This window comes from Scyliorhinus canicula, chromosome 24 (assembly GCF_902713615.1).
Source record: "Scyliorhinus canicula chromosome 24, sScyCan1.1, whole genome shotgun sequence".
NCBI lineage: Eukaryota > Metazoa > Chordata > Chondrichthyes > Carcharhiniformes > Scyliorhinidae > Scyliorhinus > Scyliorhinus canicula.
The window spans coordinates 9,119,297-9,141,846 of NC_052169.1; the positions used below are offsets into that span (position 1 = coordinate 9,119,297).

A 22,550-nucleotide genomic window follows, 5' to 3' on the forward strand; every position below is an offset into this window, starting at 1 on the left:
CAGGCTAGGTGGATTGGCCCCACTAAACCGCCCCTTGGAAAAAAGTGAATTGGGTACTCTAAATTTTATTTTAAAAATAAATAAAAATAGAATCCCTACAGTGTAGAAGGAGAATATTCGGCCCATCGAACTGGCACTGACTCTCTGAATGAGCGACCTATTTAGGTCCACTCGCCCTGCCGTAACCTCACCGAACCTGCACACCTTTGTGGGAGGAAGCCAGAGCACCCGGAATAAACACATCCAGACACCGGGGGGGGGAATGTGCAAAAGCCATACTGTCACCCAAGGTCGGAATCGAACCCGGGTCTCTGGCGTTGAGGGGCAGCAGTGCTAACCACAGTGCCAACCTAATCCACTATATACACGTCAGTGCACAAGTGGTGAACTGTTATGCTCATGATTTATGAAGGCAAAAAATTGATTTGGTTAGGGATCTACAGATAGATTTCCCCGTTCAATGGATAACAGTAGGATTCCCAGAGAAATTTGGTTGTGGTGTGGTTTTCACCAGAACTATTATCAATATCAACTGAAAAGTACAATTGAGGGAAGCATTCTAGGGAGATATAAAGTTTCATGGGTGTCATTGCACAGTGCATTAACTGTGACTCTTTCAGTTGGAATATTTTAAATATTTCTTAATTTAGTGCTGAAAAAGCGATGGCACCTTGAGAGAAATTGTGTGTTTTAGACAAAAAATATTCGCCATAGTCCCTGAGGACCATTTGCTGCTCTACCGTTTGAGAGAGAGCTAACTGTTAGCGATTGAACTAGAGGGCCACCACACCTCAGGTGACAGGCAAGGTTGAGAAGGCAGGTCCTCCATGGGTAACTTCAGCTGGTATGGGAATTGTTGTTGGCGTCACCCTGCATCACGAACCAACCAACTGACTATGTACTTCACCTCTGGGTCCCCCATGTGGCGCTTAGTTGGATAGAGCAATAATTTCCATTTAAGGTTCAACTTTTAATTTCACCAGGTTACAAAGCCAACAACGGTTGGTAGTGGAATTGAAAACACTGAATCATCAATCGATAGGAAAATTAACTCTCATGACCTGCTTTGTTTGGATGTGTTTTTAGTTTGCTCCAAGAGTAATTTGTGGATGGATAATTAGTTTATTGAAAAATCATTATGGTGGCAAGTGCCCAATTGTGATGACTATGCAAGTGAAACAAGGAATCATAATTCATAACAGCTGTACTTGTTTTTTATAATGAACTATAAAACAATGAAAGGATTCACAATGATGGAACATTTCAGGGTACAAAAATTACAATATACTGTAAAATGCAGGTCTCCTTAATTTAAAGAAAAATTAAAGGCTGCCGCACTCTCAAATGTTGAACAGATATCTGATAGGAAGGGTAGTCGGCTCCTTGGCTTTCTTGCAACCCGCTCTGGCCCAATTCTGCTGAAACAGCTTTGAATTTTTATAACAAATTTAGAGAACTCAATTCATTTTTTTCTCTCCCAATAAAGGGGCAATTTATCATGGCCAATCCACCTACCCTGCACGTCTTTGGGTTATGGGGGTGAGACCCACGCAGACACTGGGAGGATGCGCAAACTCCATACGGACGGTGACCCAGGGCTGGGATTGAACCCGGGTCCTCGGTGCCATGAGGCAGAAATGCTAAACACTGCGCCACCGTGTAAACAGCTTTGAATTGTTGCTGAATTCATGGCAATGATAAAACATCCTGAATGGCACTGCAGATTCAAAATAATCATCCATCAGTGGACTGGGGTGAAGAAGACCAAGTAACAGGAGAAAAGGAACACTAGCACTTTTTCACAGTGGATGTCGCCTGAATTGCTGTGTATTGTTTGCATTTTCCACTTCTGTCTGAGATTTTGCGATACTGACGGGACAGTTCTCTAACCTGCAAAAGTGAAGTTAATCTTGTGGATGTGGCAGATAATTAGTATTTCCAATGTATTTTAAGGGCCTATGGCACTGGAAGTAACAAACTTGAGATGCTGTGAACTGTATCCGAAGATACTGTGAACTATATCCCAGTGTGAATTGCACTATGTTGAAGACGTGTGAGTGACCTGCTACCTGTGAAACCTTAATGCTCTGGGTGGTTTCCTTGGATTTTGCGTTTTTTTTGCTTGAGTGCCATCTGACCATGGCTGAGATTGGGAGCTTGATACATGTGGGCTTGTGGCCTGATTGCACTGTTAATGACTGTTATGTATTCAAGTAACACTATTTGCTGGTGACGTGCAGTGACATCAGCGGAGCGTTTCGTGGGCTTTGGGGAGTTCACCACCTTCCCCTTTAGAAGAAACTATTTTTATGAATTTAGAGTGCAGCACCTCTACTTTTTCTCTTCACGGCAACCAACAAAAAGGTGGCAGAAGCGAACACTGGGGACGAGGATCCGGGCCACAACAACCACTGATGAAGATTTGGGACCAGAAGAAAACCATTGTCGAGACTCAGGCTGAAAATCGTCAGGTTTGAGGCAAGTATAAAGAAAAATTAAATTCAGATCTTGGGGAGCTGTCGATTGCGACCGCCTCTAGTGCGGAGTAAAGGTTTCGAGCATTAATTGGATTCAACTGAGAGTTTCTGGAGAATTCTTTAAACAAAAAAAAACATTTTCAGGCGTACTTACTGTTTGTAGTGGGTAGCAGCTCTAGAGACCCTGTATGTGGCATTGCAAACGGGCTACGGGAACAGGAGCCTGGAAGGCTGCCGACACTGCAATCAATACTCGCGAAGCGATAGCTCAGGCCGGGCAAGAGCTAGTTTTCTTGTGCGCTTGGAGATTGCTTGCTTCGGGAAACAAAATTGAAGGGAGAAAGGCTGAAGAAGTACAGACCAGGGAACCAGAATCCGAAAAGTGGCTCCGTGGACGCGTTTGCCGAGGATTATGAGGCATGGAATTCTAAAGAAGGAAGATTCCAATTGCATCTTGTAGCAAATCAGATAGCAGAAAACCTGCATGCTGTGACTTTTCTCAGCTCAGTTAGATGAAAAACATTCCAGACAGATTGGAGTTCGAGCAAAACGTTCATAAGATGGAGACTGCTGAAAGCAGGTCTGCAAAATTCTACCTTTTTATTACTCTACTCAAGTGGGACATTCAGCAGGAAAATGATGGAGTCAGGAGAATAAATGTAAAAAATTGTGGTAACGTTGGCCAGATTGCCAAGACGTGTTGGGCCACGTCAACCTTAACCAGTACAAAAGTGTACCATGGGGAAATACAGCCAGTCGGGTTATGAATTAAGTGATGGAACTAAGGACTCAATAGGGGACAATGTTTCAAGTCATCTTAAAGAAGTAAGCTTGGTGTCTTGTTGGTACAAGGAGATCAGCAACGCTTTTGGGTTTACCCGAAACTTGATGGAAACATTATCAAGATACATGTCTTGGGACATACACCGAAGAGGTCATACTACTGAAGGAATGCATCAGGGTGAATGTGGAAGACAATGGTCAAAACACATTCCAAGGAAACTTCACATTGTTGTTTGGTAGATCGTGGTTGAGAAAGGTAAAACTCAACTGGGCCATCATGAACCAAATCGGTGATTCAAAGAATGACGCGCAACAACTTCTAAACAAGTATGCCAAAGTATTTCTGGAGTTACTGGGCTCCATGACAAGGGTTGAAGTTAAACTCAAGATCAAGGCAGGCAGTGCACCTTAGTGTCTCCAAGCCCGTAACTGTACCAAATGCCATCTGGCCAAAAGTAGAAGGACTTGAAAGGTTAATTTTTAAAAATATATTTTTTATGGGATGCGGGCTTTTCTAGCTAGGCCAGCATTTGTTACCCACCCCTGATTGCCCTTAAGGTGGTAGTGAGCTGCCGTTTTGAACTGCTGAAGTCCATTTGACGTAGGTACACCCATAGTGCTATTAGAGAGGGAGTTCTGGGTTTTGATCCAGTGACAGTGAAGGAATGGCGATATATTTCCACGTCAGGGTGGTGAGTGACTTGGAGGTGAGCCTTCAGGTGGTGGCGTTCCCAGGTATTCTAGATGCTAGTGGTCGTGGGTTTGGAAGGTGCTTCCTAAGGTGCTTTCGTGAGTTCCCGCAGAACGTCTTTTAGATGGTGTACACTGCTGCTACGTGCGTCGATGGTAGAGGGATTGCGAGATCAAGGATCTTTACCCAGATGTGTTAACTTTCTAACGTATGGAAATTCCACACATTCAACAACGCAATGCTCACCAGCGATGCTACTTTTCAAGAGGAAATTGAGACCTCTTGACACGACCTGCAACTTCAGAAATTGTCAGGTGAAAAGAGCAAAACTCAGTGTCTCCAACCGCGGACAAACGAGTATTAGTTAGGAATTATATCACGAGTGAAAGATGGACTTCAGCCATCATTCTGGCTAAGACCAGTCCAGTATGTTAAACAGTTCAACTGGCCAATGAACGAGTTTGGTGTCGGCTCGCGGACCAGTTATTAGCTTCTCTTCACCAGAAATATGTCGGAACTGAGATCGACTACAGAAAAACATACTGAATCTGTCACTGCAAAATCTTCATTACCAACAAAGACAGATAATCAGTTAGTTTCTCCAGAAGTGCCACCAACAAGTGAACAGGAAGACACTTCCGTGATCTCAATATCCAAATAACGTTGGATATTGCCAAAATGAGACAGAAATCCTCGAAAGAGACCGTCTTACTGATGTATATATGTATAAATAATATAATAGTGTAATGTATAAACATAATGGTGTAATGTAATGGGTGGATCTGTTGTTTGTGCTCAAAAGAAATGTCATTGGCATTAAAGGAATAAAGGGGGGATGTTGTATATTCAAGTAACACTTACTGATGAAATGTCGCGTGACGTCAGGGAGGGTTTTCATGGGCTTCGGGGAGTTCACCATCTTACCCTGTAGAAACGACATCTCTTAATAAACCCGGTACTTGTTTTAACAAACTTTAGAGGGTGGCTCCTCTACTTTTTCCTCTTTGCGGCAACCAATAAAAATATAACAGTGACTCCCATCATTTTACTGATGTTTGAGTAGACCGATCGAACAGGAATTGGCTGATTGAACTCGGCTTGTTTTTTTTGTGGACAAGACACGGTATTCGATAGATGCCAGTGTTGGAGGTGTACTGGAGAAGCTTGGCTAGAAGCTTAGCTATTATTGGAGCATAGGATGTTCAGTGTGGTAGCCGGATGTTGTCAGGTCCTTTGCTGTGACCAGTGCACTCAAGTCATTTTATTATACCACATAGAATAGAACATAGAACATAGAACGATACAGCGCAGTACAGGCCCTCGATGTTGCCCTGACATTGAAAAATAAACTAAAGGCCATCTAACCTACACTATGCCCTTATCATCCATATGCTTATCCAATCAATTTTTAAATGCCCTCAATGTTGGCGAGTTCACTACTGTTGCAGGTAGGGCATTCCACGGCCTCACCACTCTTTGCGTAAAAAACCCACCTCTGACCTCTGTCCTATATCTATTACCCCTCAATTTAAGGCTATGTCCCCTCGTGCTAGCCACCTCCATCCGCGGGAGAAGGCTCTCGCTGTCCACCCTATCTAACCCTCTGATCATTTTGTATGCCTCTATTAAGTCACCTCTTAACCTTCTTCTCTCTAACGAAAACAACCTCAAGTCCATCAGCCTTTCCTCATAAGATTTTCCCTCCATACCAGGCAACATCCTGGTAAATCTCCTCTGCACCCGTTCCAAAGCTTCCACGTCCTTCCTATAATGAGGCGACCAGAACTGTACGCATGAATGAATTGGATTCACTGAAGTCTGGTACCTGTGGTGTTGGAACTTGGGCTTTAAACCTCTATGGATGCTTTGCAAAATAATTACTTTTATAGTTGTACTTGATCGGTGCAACATCGTGGGCCGAAGGGCCTGTACTGCGCTGTAATGTTCTATGGTCTATGATCTGACAATGTTGGATTGTTTACTTTGTGTGCGCACTTTGATAGATCTGTGTTGCTACCGGATAATTTACAAAAGCTCCTTTGATCCTTTGGCATTGAATGGTGTTTAAAGCCTTTGTGGTGCAACTAGCAGTAGTGTTTTATAACCAAGATAGCTCTGAGGAAAATGCAGTTTTTGTTTTGCACTCCTTTGTGTTTTGTGCCTCTTATTTTGTGTGGCAAAATTGATCTGAGTGCAATCGGTGAAATCTAGTTCATTCCCTGGAGAGTCTGATTGGAAGTTATTTTGCATTTGAAAGTTAACCCAAACTTACCTGGAAGGTTTGAGCAACAAAAGAAAGTTGAACAGAGTTGCAATTTAGCCATGACTACCAGTTTTATAGCAACAGTCCAGCCCTGTTAACGTTCGACTTTCAGATTCTTGCCTGACCCAAATATAGAGCCTTAGTTGTGCAAATCTGAAAGCAGCATTAGAAAGGGTAGACCACGCAAACATGGGGAGAATATGCAAACTCTACACGGACAGTGAGCCAGAGCCGGGATCGAACCTGGGACCTCGGCGCCGTGAGACAGCAATGCTGACCACTGTGCAACCGTGCTGCCCCCTATCGTTGCACTTTGGACCAATGTAGCACTCCTTCAATTCTACACTGACATATTGGTGTAGATCTTGTGTAGTTAAATCCTGGTGTGGGCTTGAAGCCCGCACCACTGCTTTCTGGTATGGGGGGGGAAACTAACTGAAGCATTTTAATGTAGGGAATGTTTAAGGATAGGCTCGCAACATTTGTAGATGAGCAATGCAGAACATTCAGCTGGCAAAGTTAAAGATTTTGTCCTTCCTTTCGTGTGGGGCAGAATATTTTCAGCTTTGTATTCGGATGCATGTGGATATTCATTGACCTATCAATGACAAGTGGAAGCAGTTTGGAGCGATAAGCTATTGTGCATTGAGAGCCTTACTCGATTGATATGAGTGCCTCTTTCCTACTGCCTTATGTTATCTGAAATTTTGTGATTTATTTGTAAAGTTTCCATCCAGCTATCTCGTTTTATCGGAATGACTCAGTGCTTCATTATTTGCTTGAGCAGTTCCTCTATTTTGACAGTGCTGATTGAGGGATAAATGTTAGTCAGGGCATGGGGAGAATTCCTGTGAACAATGTTTGAAGAGTGTATGCGATCTTTTACATCTTGGTGAACAAACAGACAGGGTCTCCATTTAATGTCAAACTTGAAAGGTTGCTCCTTGAAGAATGCTATAGACTTGATTACAACAGTCAGAGAAGGCAGGAGATGGTTTTATATAACTATTATTGAACCTCTTGCCTGTGGTGAGCATTTCTTGCATGTATCACAGGTATTTCCTGGAACACATTTCCAGAGATGTTTTTCTCGCCATGTTACGTTAATGTCTCGATTTAAAAACGGATTGCCCTCTGACGCAATATGACCATTGCCACAGGGATCTTTGTATTTATCTGGATATAATTTTAAAAAAATTATTTAATCTAACAAACTGATTTAAGGATGTAGTGCTTGCAGGAATTCAAAGAGAGATAAAGCATCAGTTGAATAATAAAATTGAATGAATTTCCAGTACTTTGTTTTATTTTGAACACCATTTTCTGATGTGACCATTTGTAATCTGGAGTCAAATCTTTATTCTTGCAAGTAGGTGCTGTCCATTATAAAAGGTGCGATCAGACTCTCCGTTGGTAGTGCTGTTCTGAGTTTGGAGGTTGGCAGTTTACTCCAGGGACTTGAGTACAAAGTCCAGGCCGACACTTCAGTACTGTGCCGAGGGAGAACTGCGCCGTCAAAACAGCTGTCTTTCAGGGGCGGCACTGTGGTGCAGTGGTTAGCACTGCTGCCTAAGGCCCAGAGCACCCGGGTTCGATCCCGACCCGGGATCACTGTCGGTGTGGAGTTTGCACATTCTACCTCGGTCTGCGTGGGTCTCACCCCCACAACCCAAAGATGTGCAGGGTAGGTGGATTGGCCATGCTACATTGCCCCCTAATTGGAAAATAATTGGGTATGCTAAATTTATAAAAATAAAACTGCTGTCTTTCAAGTGAGATGTTAAACAGAGGGCAGGGGCTAATGTAAAGGATTCCATGACACCCTTTAAGGATGAACTGGGACATTCTCCAGTGTCTTGGAAAAACTTTATTCCTCAGCCATCACCTCATGGAGATAATCAGGTCCTTTCTCTTTCTTTGCTGTTTGTGGGACTTCGGGTGTGTGAATATTTTGCTTCCCTGTTTCCTACACCACGACAATAAATACATGCCACAGGCTTTGGGACATATTGAGGTTGTGAAGCTGCTATCTAATATGCAAGCTTGATTTTCAGTGGAATGTGAGCGCTGCCTAGATCGATCCCGGCTCTGGGTCACTGTCCGTGTGGAGTTTTCACATTCTCCCCGTGTCTGAGTGGATCTCACCCCCATAACCCAAAGATGTGCAGGGCAGGTGGATTGGCCATGCTAAATTGCACCTCAATTGGAAAACATTAAAAAAAAATAAAGGAAGGCAGTTCCAGGATTTTTATCCAGCAACAGTTATAGTTTCAAGTCCGTGTGGCATAGAGAGGAATTTTCACTCTGCAGTGTTTCAATGCATCTGCTGCTCTTCCCTTTCGAGGTGGTAGAGATCACAGTTTGAAACGTGCTGTTGAAGAAGCCTTGGTGAGCTTCTGATGTGCGTCTTGTATGTAGTACATTGTGCACCAGTGGTGGAGGGGGTAAGTGTAGAAGTTGGTGGATGGGGTTCAGATCAAGTGGGCTGCTTTGACCTGGGTGGTGTCAAATTTCTTGAGGGTTATTGAAGCTGCTCTCATCCAGGCAGGTCGAGAATATTCCATCTCACCCCTGACTTGCGCCTTGTAGATGGTGGACAGGGTTTGTGGAGTCGAGGTGAGTTACTCATTGCAGAATTCCTGCTCTTGTAACCACAGTAATTATATGGTTGGCCGAGTTCAGTTTCTGGTTAATGGTAGCCCCCCCCCCAGGGTGTTGGTAGTGGGAGATTCAACAATGGTAATGCCATTGATTGTCGAGGACATATGGTTAAATTCTCTCTTGTTGAAGATGATCGTTGGCTGGCACTTGTGAGGCACAACTTGCCACTTATCAGCCCAAGCCTGAACATTGTCCAGGTCTTGCTGCATATGGACAAGGACTGCTTCTGTATCTGCGGCCTTGTGAATAATACTGAACATGGACTGGTATGCTGTGACTCATTGTATATCAAAAGGCAATTACCACAATCGAATAAACAGTATAACATGTCATTGTGATAGCGATTAAGATAGGTTAAATTTAACCAATAAACATTTGTTATGGAGTTCAGTTGATATCTTACGATTTTTCCGGAAAATAATGTATGTTTAAACTAAGAAAGGATGCTGCTGAGATGCCTCCGTTTTCCTTTAATTTCAAATCGCACCGGTTACACTAATAGGCCATTTAAAAATAGCATACTCACAAAATGACATCAGTCTTGACTAACCGAAATAAATCTACAAACCACAGGCTTGATAGTATCGGCAGAGCATTTAAAGCCCGTTGGAAATTTAAGTCATACCCATTTCTGAACGGTTGACGAAATTCACTCAAGTGAGTCTAAGTCTGTCTTTGTTGCCTTCCCACCCGAAGTTATCGAATGAATTTGGTCAGATTTTAATCTTCCGCGGCTTTGTGAGGTGTGATGGCTCAACTGTTGTCTTCCGAAGTTGAAGAGAGCTGGACCATGCGCGCGGATAATTCGGCTCTCATTTTAACTTCGTGAAATTTTTTCTTAACTTTTTAAAATTATTATTATAATTTAAGAGTACCCCATTCATTTTTTCCAATTAAGGGGCAATTTAGCGTGTTCAATCCACCTACCTTGCACATCTTTGGGTTGTGGGGGCGAAACCCACACAAACACGGGGAGAATGTGCAAACTTCACACGGACAGTGACCCAGAGCCGGGATGGAACCTGGGACCTCAGCGCCGTGAGACTGCAGTGCTACCACTGCGCCACCGTGCTGCCCTCTTGTTCACATTTCTAATGGCAATTGTCTATGTAAGCTTGTCACACTGTGGTTGTACCCTCGCTTATCCTCCACGTCCCCCACATCCCACGCAACGGAGGTGCTTCAGTGACACAATTTTCAGGATGGTGCAAATGCAGTTTGACTAGTTACTTGGCCAGTTTCTCTTATAAATGAGGGCGTAAAAATTTATAATGGGCAAAGTGACAGGTTGAGGGTTTTAATATAATTGGGATATACTTCACAGGATATCTGGTTGAGGACTTGCGAGGTGAAATTTCGAAAGGGCTGGAAATAGTCTGCAAGACATGCTTTTACTGCGCTCCATTTTGCACTGGCTTTTGGTTTGCAGAAAGATTCATGTCCGTGTTATTATTGGAATTGGAAATCAGAAGAGCACTGAGTATTATTCATAGTATTATTATAGAGTAGTATTTTTGCCCCTTTTTATGGATTGAATGTGTAGCATGAAATGTTTTTAATCCCTGAGCGTGTTAGATTACTGAGCAGTAGATTTTTGTGAATCAATATTTTATAATGGTCATGAAGATGAATGGTCCACATCGTACATCTTGCTGTGTATTAAAAAATCCATAGGCTTTGAAAAGCACTAAATGCTGTAAGGGATTGATTATTTTTCACATGCTGTTCTTGAAGTAATTTTAAACAACTCAGCTAATAATGTATAAAATGTCATTGATCATTGAAGACCACTGTTGATGTGTTAAATGCTAATCATACACCATTTAGGAGTTTAAAAAAAAGTTACTTGCCATAAAGTCGCGTGGCACGATGGCACAGTGGTTAGCACTGCTGCCTACGGCGCTGTTCAATCCTGGTCCCGAGTCACTCGCTGTGTGGAGTTCTCTCAGTGTCTACATGGGTCTCACCCCCACAACCCAAAGATGTGCAGGATAGTTGGATTGGTCATGCTAAATTGCAGCTTAATTGAAAAAAAAAATGATTGGGTACTCTAAATTTATGAAAAAAGTGCCATTAAGTTCTCGTCATGCCTGTGTTTAGATAAAAATCAATTCATGCAGTGCAAGATTAATTCTCGAGAAAAGGGATTGAATATTATTTCCCCCCTTAAAGTTATAGTGCCTATTTTGAGTTTTAATTCTCTCATTTTCTTTTTCCATTTCCTACATTACTTTTTTTCTGTCAATTTATCTTGACCTACCCCGCCTCCCCCATGATCACACTGTTAAATTTGACTCCTTTTCCTGGCAGCAAAAGTGAGGTCTACAGTACTGAGTTAAGATGGTCAGTTTTAGTGGAGCAAAAGCCAGGATTTACCTTGTGCTACTCTTGGAAAATAAAATAAACAAACGGCTCCCTGAGTTGCAACAGGACGCTCCTTCCCAGCTTAAATTCAGCTGCTTTTTAGGTAGCTGGGTAGCGAGTCTGTTTGGGGCGAAATTGGGTAATTAAGCTGACTAGCTGTCAGCTGAGGTTTCTGCAAAGGCACAAATGTGAATTCTTCCAGAGCCAGTGTGTCTTGGTTCCATTCGAAGATCTTCATGTATTTGAGTGGTAACCTGGGGTATTTTTATTGATGCAGCTTAAAATGGGTCACCATGTTTAATGAGGATTTCCTCTGCGCCATGATGCAGCAGTGCTAACCACTCCGCCACCCGTGTCGCCCATCAGAATCATACCTTACAGACTGTGTCCCAGACACCACTATCACCAATCCTGGTATGTCTTGTCTCACCGGCAGGACAGACCTAGCACAGGTGGCAGTGGCACTGTGGTATGCAGTCAGGAGGGAGTTGCCCTGGGAGTGCTCAACATTGACTCTGGACCCCATGAAGTCTCATGGCTTCAGTTTAAACATGGGCGAGGAAATTACTGATTACCACGTACTGGCCACCATCAGCTGAATCCGTACTCCTTCACGTTGAACCCCACTTGGAGGAAGCACTGAAGGTAGCAAGGGCATAGAATATGCTCTGGGTGGGGGACTTCAATGTCCACCAAGAGTGGCTTGGTAGTATCTCCAAAGATTGAGTTGGCCAGTTCCTGAAGGATATGGCTGCTAGACTGGAACTGTGGCAGGTGGTGAGGGAACCAACAAGAGGGGGAACATACTTGACCTCATCCTCACCAATGTGCCTGCTGCAGATGCATCTGTCCATGACCATATCGGTAGAAGTGACCCCCGCACTGTCCTTGTGAAGACCCTCAATCATTTTGTGTGGCACTACCACCATTCTAAATGGGATAGACTTCAAACACATCTAACAACTCGAGACTGGGCATCCATGAGGTGCTGTGTGTCATCAGCGGCAGCAGAACTGTATTCAACCACAATCTGCAACCTCATGGTCCAGCATGTCCCCCACTCTACCGTCCCCTCCAAGCCAGGGGATCACACCTGGTTCAATGTGCAGGGGAGCATGCCAGGAGCAACATCAGGCATACCGAAAAGGTGAGGTGTCAACCTGGTGAAGCTACAACACTTGTGTGCCAAACTGCATAAGCCGCAAGTAATAGAGCTAAACGATTCCACAATGATCGCATTAGATCCAAGTTCTGCAGTCCTGACACATCCAGCCGTGAATGTGATGGACAATTAAACAACTCACTGAGGAGGAGGCTCAACAAATATCCCAACCCTTAATGATGGAGGAGCTTGGCACATATGTGCAAAAGGTGAGGCTGAGGCATTTGCAACAATCTTTAACCAGAAGTGCCAAGTGGATGATCCAGGCCCCTAGCATCACGGATGTCAATCTTCAGCAAATACAATTCACTCCACGTGATATCAAGAAATTATATTGCAAAGGCTATTAGCCCTGATAATATTCCGGCAATAGTACTGAAGACTCCAGAACTTGCCACACCTCTAGCCAAGCTGTTCCAGTACAGCTGCAACGCTAGCATCTACCTGGTAATGTGGAAAATTGCCCAGGTGCATCCTGTTCAAAAAAAGGGAGAAATCCAACCCAACTATCAGTCTACTCTCCAACATCAGCAAAGTGATGGATGAAGTCATCAATAGTGCTATCAAGCAGTACTTACTCAGCAATAACCTGCTCACGACCGTTCAGTTTGGGTTCCGCTAGGGTCACTCTGCTCCTGACCTCATTACAGCCTTAGTTCAAACATGGACAAAAGAGCTGAATGCCAGAGGTGAGGTGAGAGTGGCTACCCTTGTCATCAAGACAGCATTTATCAAGTATGGCTTCAAAGAGCCCTAGCTAAACTGGAGTCAATGGGAATCAGGGGGAGTAAGCTCTCTCTGGTTGGAGTCATACATTCAGTTTGGGTTCCACCAGGGTCACTCAGCTCCTGACCTCATTACAGCCTTGGTTCAAACATGGACAAAAGAGGTGAATGCCTGGCACAAAGGACGATGATTGTGGTGGTTGGAGGTCAATCATCTCAGCTCCAAGACATCACTGCAGGAGTCTCTCAAGGTAGTGTCCCAGGCCCAACCATCCAGCTGCTTTATCAGTGACCTCCTTTCCATCATAAGGTCAGAAGTGGGGATGTTTGCACATGACTGCACAATGTTAGCACCGTTTGCTACTCAGATAATGAAACAGTCCATGATCAAATTGAGCAAGACCTGGACAATACCCAGGCTTAGGCTGACAAGTGGCAAGTTACATTTGCGGCACAAAAGTGCCAGGCAATGACCATCTCTGACAAGAGAGGATCTAACCATAACCCCATGAAATTCACTGGCATTACCATCGCCGAATCCCCCACAGTCAACATCCTGGGGGTTGGAAACTCAACTGGAAGAGATAGAACAAAGAGCAAAGAAATGTACAGCACAGGAACAGGCCCATCGGCCCTCCAAGCCTGTGCCGACCATGCTTCCCGTCTAAACTAAAATCTTCAGTACTTCCGGGGTTTATATCCCTCTATTCCCATCCTATTCATGTATTCGTCAAGATGCCCCTTAAACGTCACTATTGTCCCTGCTTTCACCACCTCCTCCGGCAGCGAGTTCCAGGCACCCACTACCCTCTGTGTACAAAACTTGCCTCGTACATCTCCTCTAAACCTTTCTCCTCACACCTTAAACCTATGCCCCCTAGTAATTGACCCCTCTACCCTGGGAAAAAGCATCTGACTATCCACTCTGTCTATGCCCGTCATAATTTTGTAGACCTATGTCGGGTTGCCCCTCAACCTCCGTTGTTCCAGTGAGAGCAAACTGAGTTTATTCAACCTCTCCTCATTGCTAATGCCCTCCATACCAGGCAACATCCTGGTGAATATCTTCTGCACCCTCTCTAAAGCCTCCACATCCTTCTGGTAGTGTGGCAACCAGAATTGAACACTATACTCCAAGTGTGACCTGTCTAAGGTTCTATACAGCTGCAACATGACTTGCCAATTTTTATACTCTCTGCCCTGGCCAATGAATGCAAGCGTGCCGTATGCCTTCTTGACTACCTTCTCCACCTGTGTTGCCCCTTTCAGTGACCTGTGGACCTGTACACCTAGATCTCTCTGACTGTCAATACTCTTGAGGGTTCTACCATTCACTGTATATAGGCCGTTTTATTTAAATCGAAGGGCAAGAGATGCAGATACCTGGGAACCCCACCACCTGGAGGTTCCCTTCCAAGTCACTCACCACCCTGACTTGGAAATATATCGCCATTCCTTCACTGTCGCTGGGGCAAAATCCTGGAACTAGCCTCCCTAACAGCACTGTGGGTGTACATACACCTCCGGGACTGCAGCAGTACAAGAAGACAGCTCCCCACATGAAGGGTAACTAGGGATGGGCAATAAATGCTGGCTTAACCAGCGACATCCACATCCCGTAAATTAATTTAAAAAAAAAGAATGAATGGCTGTGATAGCCCTGGTAAAAGTAGAGACAAGAAAAGTTGCGACCGGTTGGAGGCCAGCTTTGGACTAGGGTCTTTTAGGTTTGATTCCCACAACAAAAGCTTTTCTGAGAGACAAAATCTAAATAGAATTTAAATAGAAGGTAGCTCAACAAAGAGTTTTTTGTTGAATAAAGGAATATACTTTTGTTTCATTCCCCACATTCATGAATATCAAATGATTAACCCCTGAAGCAGTTTTGGATGTATGGAGATTTTTTTTTTGGTATCAATGGTATTATCACTGAAATTGAAACAAATATTTGTTTTGCTCATGTTTGGCTTTCCTGCAGAGGAGCCTGAAATAGTTGCTGTGATCCCAGATCAGGTTAATCATTGTTAAGTAGTACATTAAATTCTCCTTTGTTTTGCCCCCCAAAATGTGCCTCAGTCGGACTAATGGTCAACCGTGTCGCAGTTTTTCCATTTATCAATTCAGTTACCTGCTGGGCTGCTCTTATGCAGTTGTCAATGTTGTCCCAAGATTAAAAGCAGCATTGTGCTGCATATGTGCATGCTCACTGAGTCGAAGCTACAAGTGTCCCAACTGGTTTTGTGCAGGTCTCCCAACTGGTTTTGTGCAGGTCTCCTATTGTCAATACATTGACGATTTCATAATATCACCCTGTCCTAACATGCGACCCAGGGGTGAAGGACTAATCCACTCCAGTAACCAGCCCTCTAGTATAGTTTCCATTGAAAGCTATGCCCAAATAAATGGTTAAATTCTAGCGTGCGTATTCTATCTGCTCACAGTAATTAAACCTGATAAAGCAGCTTCTGTTAACACTATTAATTATTTTATTTTAAAAGCACCACTTTAATCTCTACTCATTCCGTGCAGTACAGGGAATCACGACAGGATCACAAGTTCATCAGGCCCTGACAATATAATCTTATCAGACTTGCTCTATACCACAGCAACTGATAGTGATGGCGATTACTTTTGACCCTTCTATTGAGAAACTGTTTAAGCACCTGCTCTATAAGAATTGGGATGAGTAATGTTTGCACAGCAAAATAATTAATAGCGCACCGAAACAACATTCTGTATGTCGATAATATGAGGAAGAGGCAAGGAAATTGGATGGAAGAGGGTGGTTGTCTACTTTGGCAAGTGACAGCATATAATTAATGCTTTGGTAATGCTAATGTTTTGTGCAATTGTGGCATGAAGTCTTTCATCATAAAAAACTCTAATGGGGTAATACAATGCTGATGTCGAACTGAGAAATTGGTACTCAAACTGTACTGTGCGAGTAAAGCATTTTAAGCTTTGTTTTGAAGTTTACGGGGTTAAAATCATCACCTGTCCCTTTGGATATTATATATTTGGATTTTTGTTATTTTTATCTGGGATTTTACTTCACATTTAAAGAGGGTAAAATGAACACCCAGTTGTTCGAGCTCTTGTGTACGTTGTTAGACTTTTAGAGTAGCTAGCAATTGTTTAAAAAAAATTAATTTAGAGTACCCAATTCTTTTCTTGCGCCACCGTGCCGCCCCTGCTTGCAACTATATAGTGTCTTCGACACAGAGCATTGTCTCGAGGCTCTCGAGACATAATCAGATCGAAATAGGCAGAGAGCCAAAAAAAGGTGATCTTGGAAAGTGGTTTGGCCAAAGAAGGCCTCAAATGACAAGGGGGAGGTGAAAAACACATGGAGAGAATCTTAACTATGGAGCCTAGGAGTAGAGGGTGGGAGATGGTGATAGGAAACACAGAAGGTCAAAGTCATTGAGTGTTTTGGTGAGGGCAGCCGAAGTTACAGAGATGGTCAAGAGTGAGGTCCTGGCAGCTTTATGCATGAGGATGAGCATTCTGAATTTAAAGCATGGAGGGACTCCGCGGAAGAGCAGGGTGGGTTGGCATGGGCAGAAGTGATTGGTGGGTAAGGCTTGGTGTAGATCAGGTTATCAGCAGCAGAGCTTTGAGCAGTTCAGAAAATAACATTGCAGGTGCTGGGAATTTGGAGGAAAAATGCACAAAACGCTAGATAAACTGTGGTTCAAAACACATGTCTCAGGAAAGAAAGGCACATCGCTTGACAGCATCAGACTTTCCAGCATCCAGAGTTTTCATTGTGCTGAGATTGGCTGAGGGAGGAGGGCTGGGCGGAAGAAAATTGTAACCGTTAAATCATGAAATGACAAGAGTGTGGATGAAGGTTTGAACAAAGTTGCAAACAAGTCTGGTTCAGCCTTGGAGTTAGTAGCCAGGGAGACAGTGGAATCTGAGTCGGGCTGAAGACAATGATTTCAATCTTCCCAATGGTTACCAAGAAATTGCTGCTTATCCGGTGCGAGTGGATAATAGGCAAGCAATCTGACCACACCGGCACAGGAGAGATAGAGCTGGTTTGCTGTCAAGGTACTTGCCTGTGATTTATGCGAAAGGACAGCAGATGGTTAGGAAAGAGGAAACGAGCAAGGAAATATCCATGGACCTCAGAGGGAAAGGTTTGAGAGTGGGATGAAGTATCATTGCTGGGGATGCTAAAGAGCGAACACAACGAAGAACAATGTCACTCAGCCCAATAATGGAGGAGAAGCATTGGTGGAGAATGGTGCAGCCGATGGCGTTCAAGGCTGTAATGAGGTGTAGGGGTGCGAGTATAATGCACCATGAGCCCAGTGGATGTTATTTGTGACTTCTTCGAGCTGTTCTGTGTATCAGCAATGAGAACGTGATTGAAGAGATTCAAGGACTGATTGTGAGAAAGATGCTTTTTAGTAAACTTTAATTCTTTCATTCATGGGATGCTGGGCATCGCTGGCTAGGGTAGCATTTATTGCGCTGTCGCTAATTGCTGGCGAGCTGTTGCTTTGAACCCCTGCAATCCATGTGCTGTTGGGTAGGGAGTTCTGAGACTTCGACCTAGCGCCAGTGAAGGAACGGTGAGATGGTTCCAAGTAGTTGGCCACATGGACTGCAGAGGTTCACAAATTGGCTCGCCATCACCTTAAGAGCAGTTGGGGATGGGCAGTAATCCTGGCCGAACCATGAAACAGTGATCACCAGAAGCATTTCCATTGTATATGTCTTCTAATTTGATAGTCATTATTACACTTTTGTGTCGTGCGTTCCATGATACTGATTCTCTGGTGGTTTTGTTTGCTGAGAAAGGCAGGTTCAGTTTGCAAGTTGTGAAAACCTGCAGTTGCAGGCAGCCTTTCATGCAGGATCTATGGTTAAATGCGAATTATTGCTGCTGACCTCAAAGTCCCATAGCGTGCTAAATGAAGTCCAAAGTTCTACTTTATAACACTTGTGTGGCAAAAATCAATAAACAGCAAATAGTAAAACAAGTTGTATAACAATGGGTTTCAAACAGTCCCTTCATCTAATTTATCACGCTACAGGCAGTGGTGCAAAGGCATCCGACAGGCAGTGGTTCTGATTGTTGTTGGAGAGAGGAGTGCTTGTAGCTTTGCTAGAATATAATTAAAAGTATAAATGCTTGGAAGTATTTGTTTACTTTTAATAAATAACGCATTATCTTTCATGTATGGTAAAGTGCCAGCTTCATGTTAAGCTGCTCACTGTCCTTAGAGCGGTGGGGTGAATGCACTTATTTTTCTTTTCAAAGGTCGTGTGTTTTGTGTAGTGCTCAGGTTGCGTGACCTGCTCACTCTTGTGTGTTTAATGTTTGCATGAGAAAAGAGATAGTTTTAACCATGAAGTGGCATATCTGTGGGAAATCTGTGTTCACCGACATGATGGGGAAGGCAGTGTAGACCTAGATTTGACCACTTACTAATTTTTATGGCTTCTATTTAGGTCATCTAACCCGATCAAGTGAATTTGTTCCCATTATTTGAGTTTTGTTTGTCTTCGTGGTTTGATGCAACCTATAATTTAAACTCTGTTGCTCGTTTGGGTTTCTTGCCCAGCTCTCGAGTGGGTGCAACCTGCATGGGTTTTATTTGGGATGTCCATTTTGCTAGCGGGTAGGCTCAAATGGCTATAGAAGATCGCAACAACAAGAGGCTGTAAACCCACACCAGGTAGATTGCGTCCAAGATATGACATTTAGATTGGGGCTGTCGACCTGCGATGTTAGTCTTGTAAGTCCTCAATACATCTTGAAGCACTTCACAGAGTTGAATTACTTTTGAAATGTGGTCACCGTTGTAAGATGGGAAATTGTTGGCTGCAAGTTCCCACAAACAGCACTGAGATTAAGAGACTAGATAATTACATAGAATTTATAGCACAGAAACGGGCTTTAATTGGTCCATGCTGGTGTTTATGCTCCACATCAACCCCCACCCACCATACTTCTTCAAGCTCTGAGCATGACCGTCTGCTCCTTTCTCCCACACGTAGTTATTCATCCTGTTTTCCCCTTGTGGCCCACGCTATTCACTTCAAATGCTTCACTACCATCTAGGACAAGGGCAGCAGAAATATATCGGCGTTCCTTCATGCCGCTGGGTCAAAGTCCTGCAACTCCCTCCCTAAGATCACTGTGCTTGCTCCAAAACCACATGGATTCCAGCAGCTCAAGAATGCAGCTCACCACCACCTTCTCAAAGGCAATTAAGGCAATAAATGCTGGCCTAGCCAGAGACGGCCACATCCCATGAATGAGTTTTTAAAAAAAAAATGTGGTCTTGACTTCCACATCCGAGCTCCCCTCTACGTAAAGTAATTTCAACTGAATTCCTGGTTGGGAGATTAATCTGGTCATGGTTTTGTTGAGGGATGCATCTTGTTTAGGACACTAAGGAACTCCACTGTTTTTATTTGCACTGCTACCTTCCACCGAGAAGGCAAGCGCTGGCTATTTTTTAACATTTCAGCCAAAAGAGAGCACTTGTGGCAGTGCAGCACTTTAGAAATCTGAACACTTCATTGCACTAGAGTGGGACTTGAACCACGGCATTCTGACTCTGTGCTTGTACTGAGTCAAGGTTGACACCAGATGCTTGGAAATATGTGTTTAGAATTAACCAATCCTGAGGAACCAATATTAGCAAAGATTCATAGAAGGAAAAGCATGCGGCACAGAAAGTGGCCATTTGGCCCATCATGGCTGTGCCAGAATATCATAGCATACAGTGCTTCTCAAAGTGTGGTACACGTACTGGTGCCGGTACGCGAGCCATTGTCTGCCAGTACTTGGAGTGTTTCCAGAAAAGAAAGAGACAGTAATCCTGGATTGGCTTGTTTCGCTCACCGGTCCCTGGCACATTGAAAAAAAAACTGCCGGTCCCCCACATCAGATAGTTTGAGATGCACTGCGATATGTTGCCAACTAAAATCATGGAAATAGCGCGCTTAGCATGTTTGAAATTGACAAGTAATGGTCGCTTTAGGTTATAGAAAGTTAATGAACGTCGCTAAACAAAGCATGTACATTGTACTAGCAAAGTATAGTATCTGTAAGGAAACCCAAGATGGTTCCATTGATTTCTTTTTTGTTGCTTTTATTGTTCTGTGACTACTAAAAATAGTGAATGTATGCTTTATTTAAATGTAATGACTTTGTCGTTGGTTGCGTGTGATGCAATTTAATCGGATACTATTCCATTGAGTCCCCTGGTTGACTATTTTTTTTTACAAAAGTTATTTTAGTTGACATAGGTGCATTATGAATTAGTTTTCAAATGTAGGTCAAGGTTTCGGTACAAGTGTTTTGGGAAACTTGAAAAACCAGTTATGTTGCAGTTCTACCTTTCCTATCAGCCTTTGGTAACATTGCGTATCGCACAGTGTAAAATAATTGGCAAGGCAGAATTGTGATTCCTCTTTCCGATTGTTCTTGTGCACTCTTTCCGTCCAGCTCCTGTTCAAAAGTAAAAAGAATCCTGAATTTTCTAAAACGTTGTTTTGGCAATTGACGCTGGTTTCTCTATGCAATCATTCTTGTCATGTTGTTGGAACTTGCATAGGGTTTAGGAGCAGGCCATTCAGCCCTTCGAGCCGGCTCCGCCATTCACCAAGATCAAAGTTGATCTGGTTGTAGCCTTAACTCCCACCTTGTTGTCCTCCCCCCCGGTAACCCTCGACTCCCTTGTCTATCGAAAACCTGTCTAACTCTGCCTTGCATATATTCAGTTACTCAGCCTCCCGCTGCTCTTGGGGGAAATTCCGCAGAGTAACTATGCTTCTTTGTGCCTGTGGAGTGGTGAGTAGGTTGCAGTTTGTGTCCAAGATCACCCAGTGTACCTTATATTTCACAGTGCCATTTCCTAGCAAGTCCAATGCACCTGCGAAGTCGCTCAGTTCTCTGTAGGGCGCAAAGTGACTACAAGAGGATTTGCTGGAGGGTGCATTTAAATATATTGATTTTTAATGTTTTGAAATTAAAACTTCATTAAAGTTAACCCCTGAATGGTGTTGCTCAGAAAATGTGAAAGTTGCAGAAGAATTTCAAACCCAAAGGATTAAGGTTTGTTTTCAGGGTTTCTTTTCAGTTCCTGTGGTGTCTTAACGTGACTAAATCTACCCGCTGAGATCTTGTGCATGGTTTATCAGATTGGCTCACTTATTTGCAATCAGTTCAACTTCTTCAAACGCTGATGGTGCATTTTTATGGTTGTATTAATTAAAACCGGTCTTGACAAGGTTATATGTCCACACTTGCTGAATTAAAGAGAATAGAAGATCCCATGTTCGGATCTGGGTTACCTGATCTCAAGCAAAGGGACAGAAGTGCTGCAAATAGCCTCCATGTATTTACACATTCAATCTCCAGATTGTTATTCCTTGTGTCTTGATGAAGTGTGCCCATGTGTCGGCCATCGCTCTGGTGATAGCACTCTGGTCCCTCATTCAGAAATTTGTAGTTTCAGGTCCCAACCCAAAGATTTCAACATGTAAACAAAACTAATGCAGTATACTCTGAGGAGGGGCTAATGCTGCACGATACTCTGAGGAGGGGCTGATGCTGCAGGATACTTGAGGAGGGGCCAATACGTGAGGCAGATGTGTGGAGTGAGGCGCCGAGGATGAATGTGACATAACTTGTGCAAGACCGAGCCATATTCAGTTGAAAGTGGCATTTCGGGCGCACCTCACTAAAGTGAGGATGAGTGGATTTTTCAGAGGGGTGGGGGTGCAAGTACTGCTTGAGGGCGCACGCGCACCACACACCCATTCTGGTCACGTCCCAAGCTGGCGGGGTCCTGGAAGTCCTTTTTTGACACCATGTCGGCGATCCTGAATGTCGGGTTGAAACCCCGATGGGGGTAGGGGCGGATGTCCTGGCCTTCGCTTCGTTGGTGGCAGGGAGGCAGATCCTACTGGGCTGGAGGTTGGCGACATCCCCTCCGCGTGCTTCGGCGTGGCTAAGGGACTTGATGGAGTTTTTGCACCTCGAAGGTCAAATACATTGTGAGGAGGTCGATTGAGGGGTTCTATCAAAGATGGTGGATGTTTATATTGCACTTCAGGGAGTTGGTTATTTTTAGCTGTTAAGGTTGGGGTGGGGGGGGGGGGGTTGGTGTTCAGCTTTTGTGGGGTTAGTTTTGTTGGCTTGGGGAGGGGGTGGGGCTGGTTGGGGTTGGTATTTTGGAAAAGGTGTTTATCTCTTTTGTATTTGCTATATAAACTGTTAAACTTTTTATAATCATTTCCCAAAAAAACACTGAGGAGGGAATGGTGCATTGTCAGTGGTGCAGCCTTTTGGATCAGATAGATTTTTCGGCAGTATTCACGCAGGAAAAAGACAATGCTGTCGAGGAGAATACTGAAATACAGGCTACTAGACTATTAGGGCTTGAGGGTCATA

At 43.8% G+C, this 22,550-nt stretch overlaps 1 protein-coding gene across 2 annotated transcripts in view; it reads left to right on the forward strand.

Moving 5' to 3' along the window:
- edc3 (enhancer of mRNA decapping 3 homolog (S. cerevisiae)) overlaps positions 1-22,550 on the forward strand; it is a 106,421-nt gene that overhangs the window by 13,353 nt on the left and 70,518 nt on the right. The window contains exon 1 of one of the 2 annotated variants that reach the window (XM_038784089.1): positions 1,960-2,053. The exons of the other annotated variant lie outside the window; for it this stretch is intronic. Coding sequence (XP_038640017.1) covers positions 2,041-2,053 — 13 coding nt within the window. The 5' untranslated portion in view covers positions 1,960-2,040. Of the gene's footprint in view, positions 1-1,959; positions 2,054-22,550 lie in introns of those variants that run through there. 2 annotated transcript variants of the gene reach the window in all.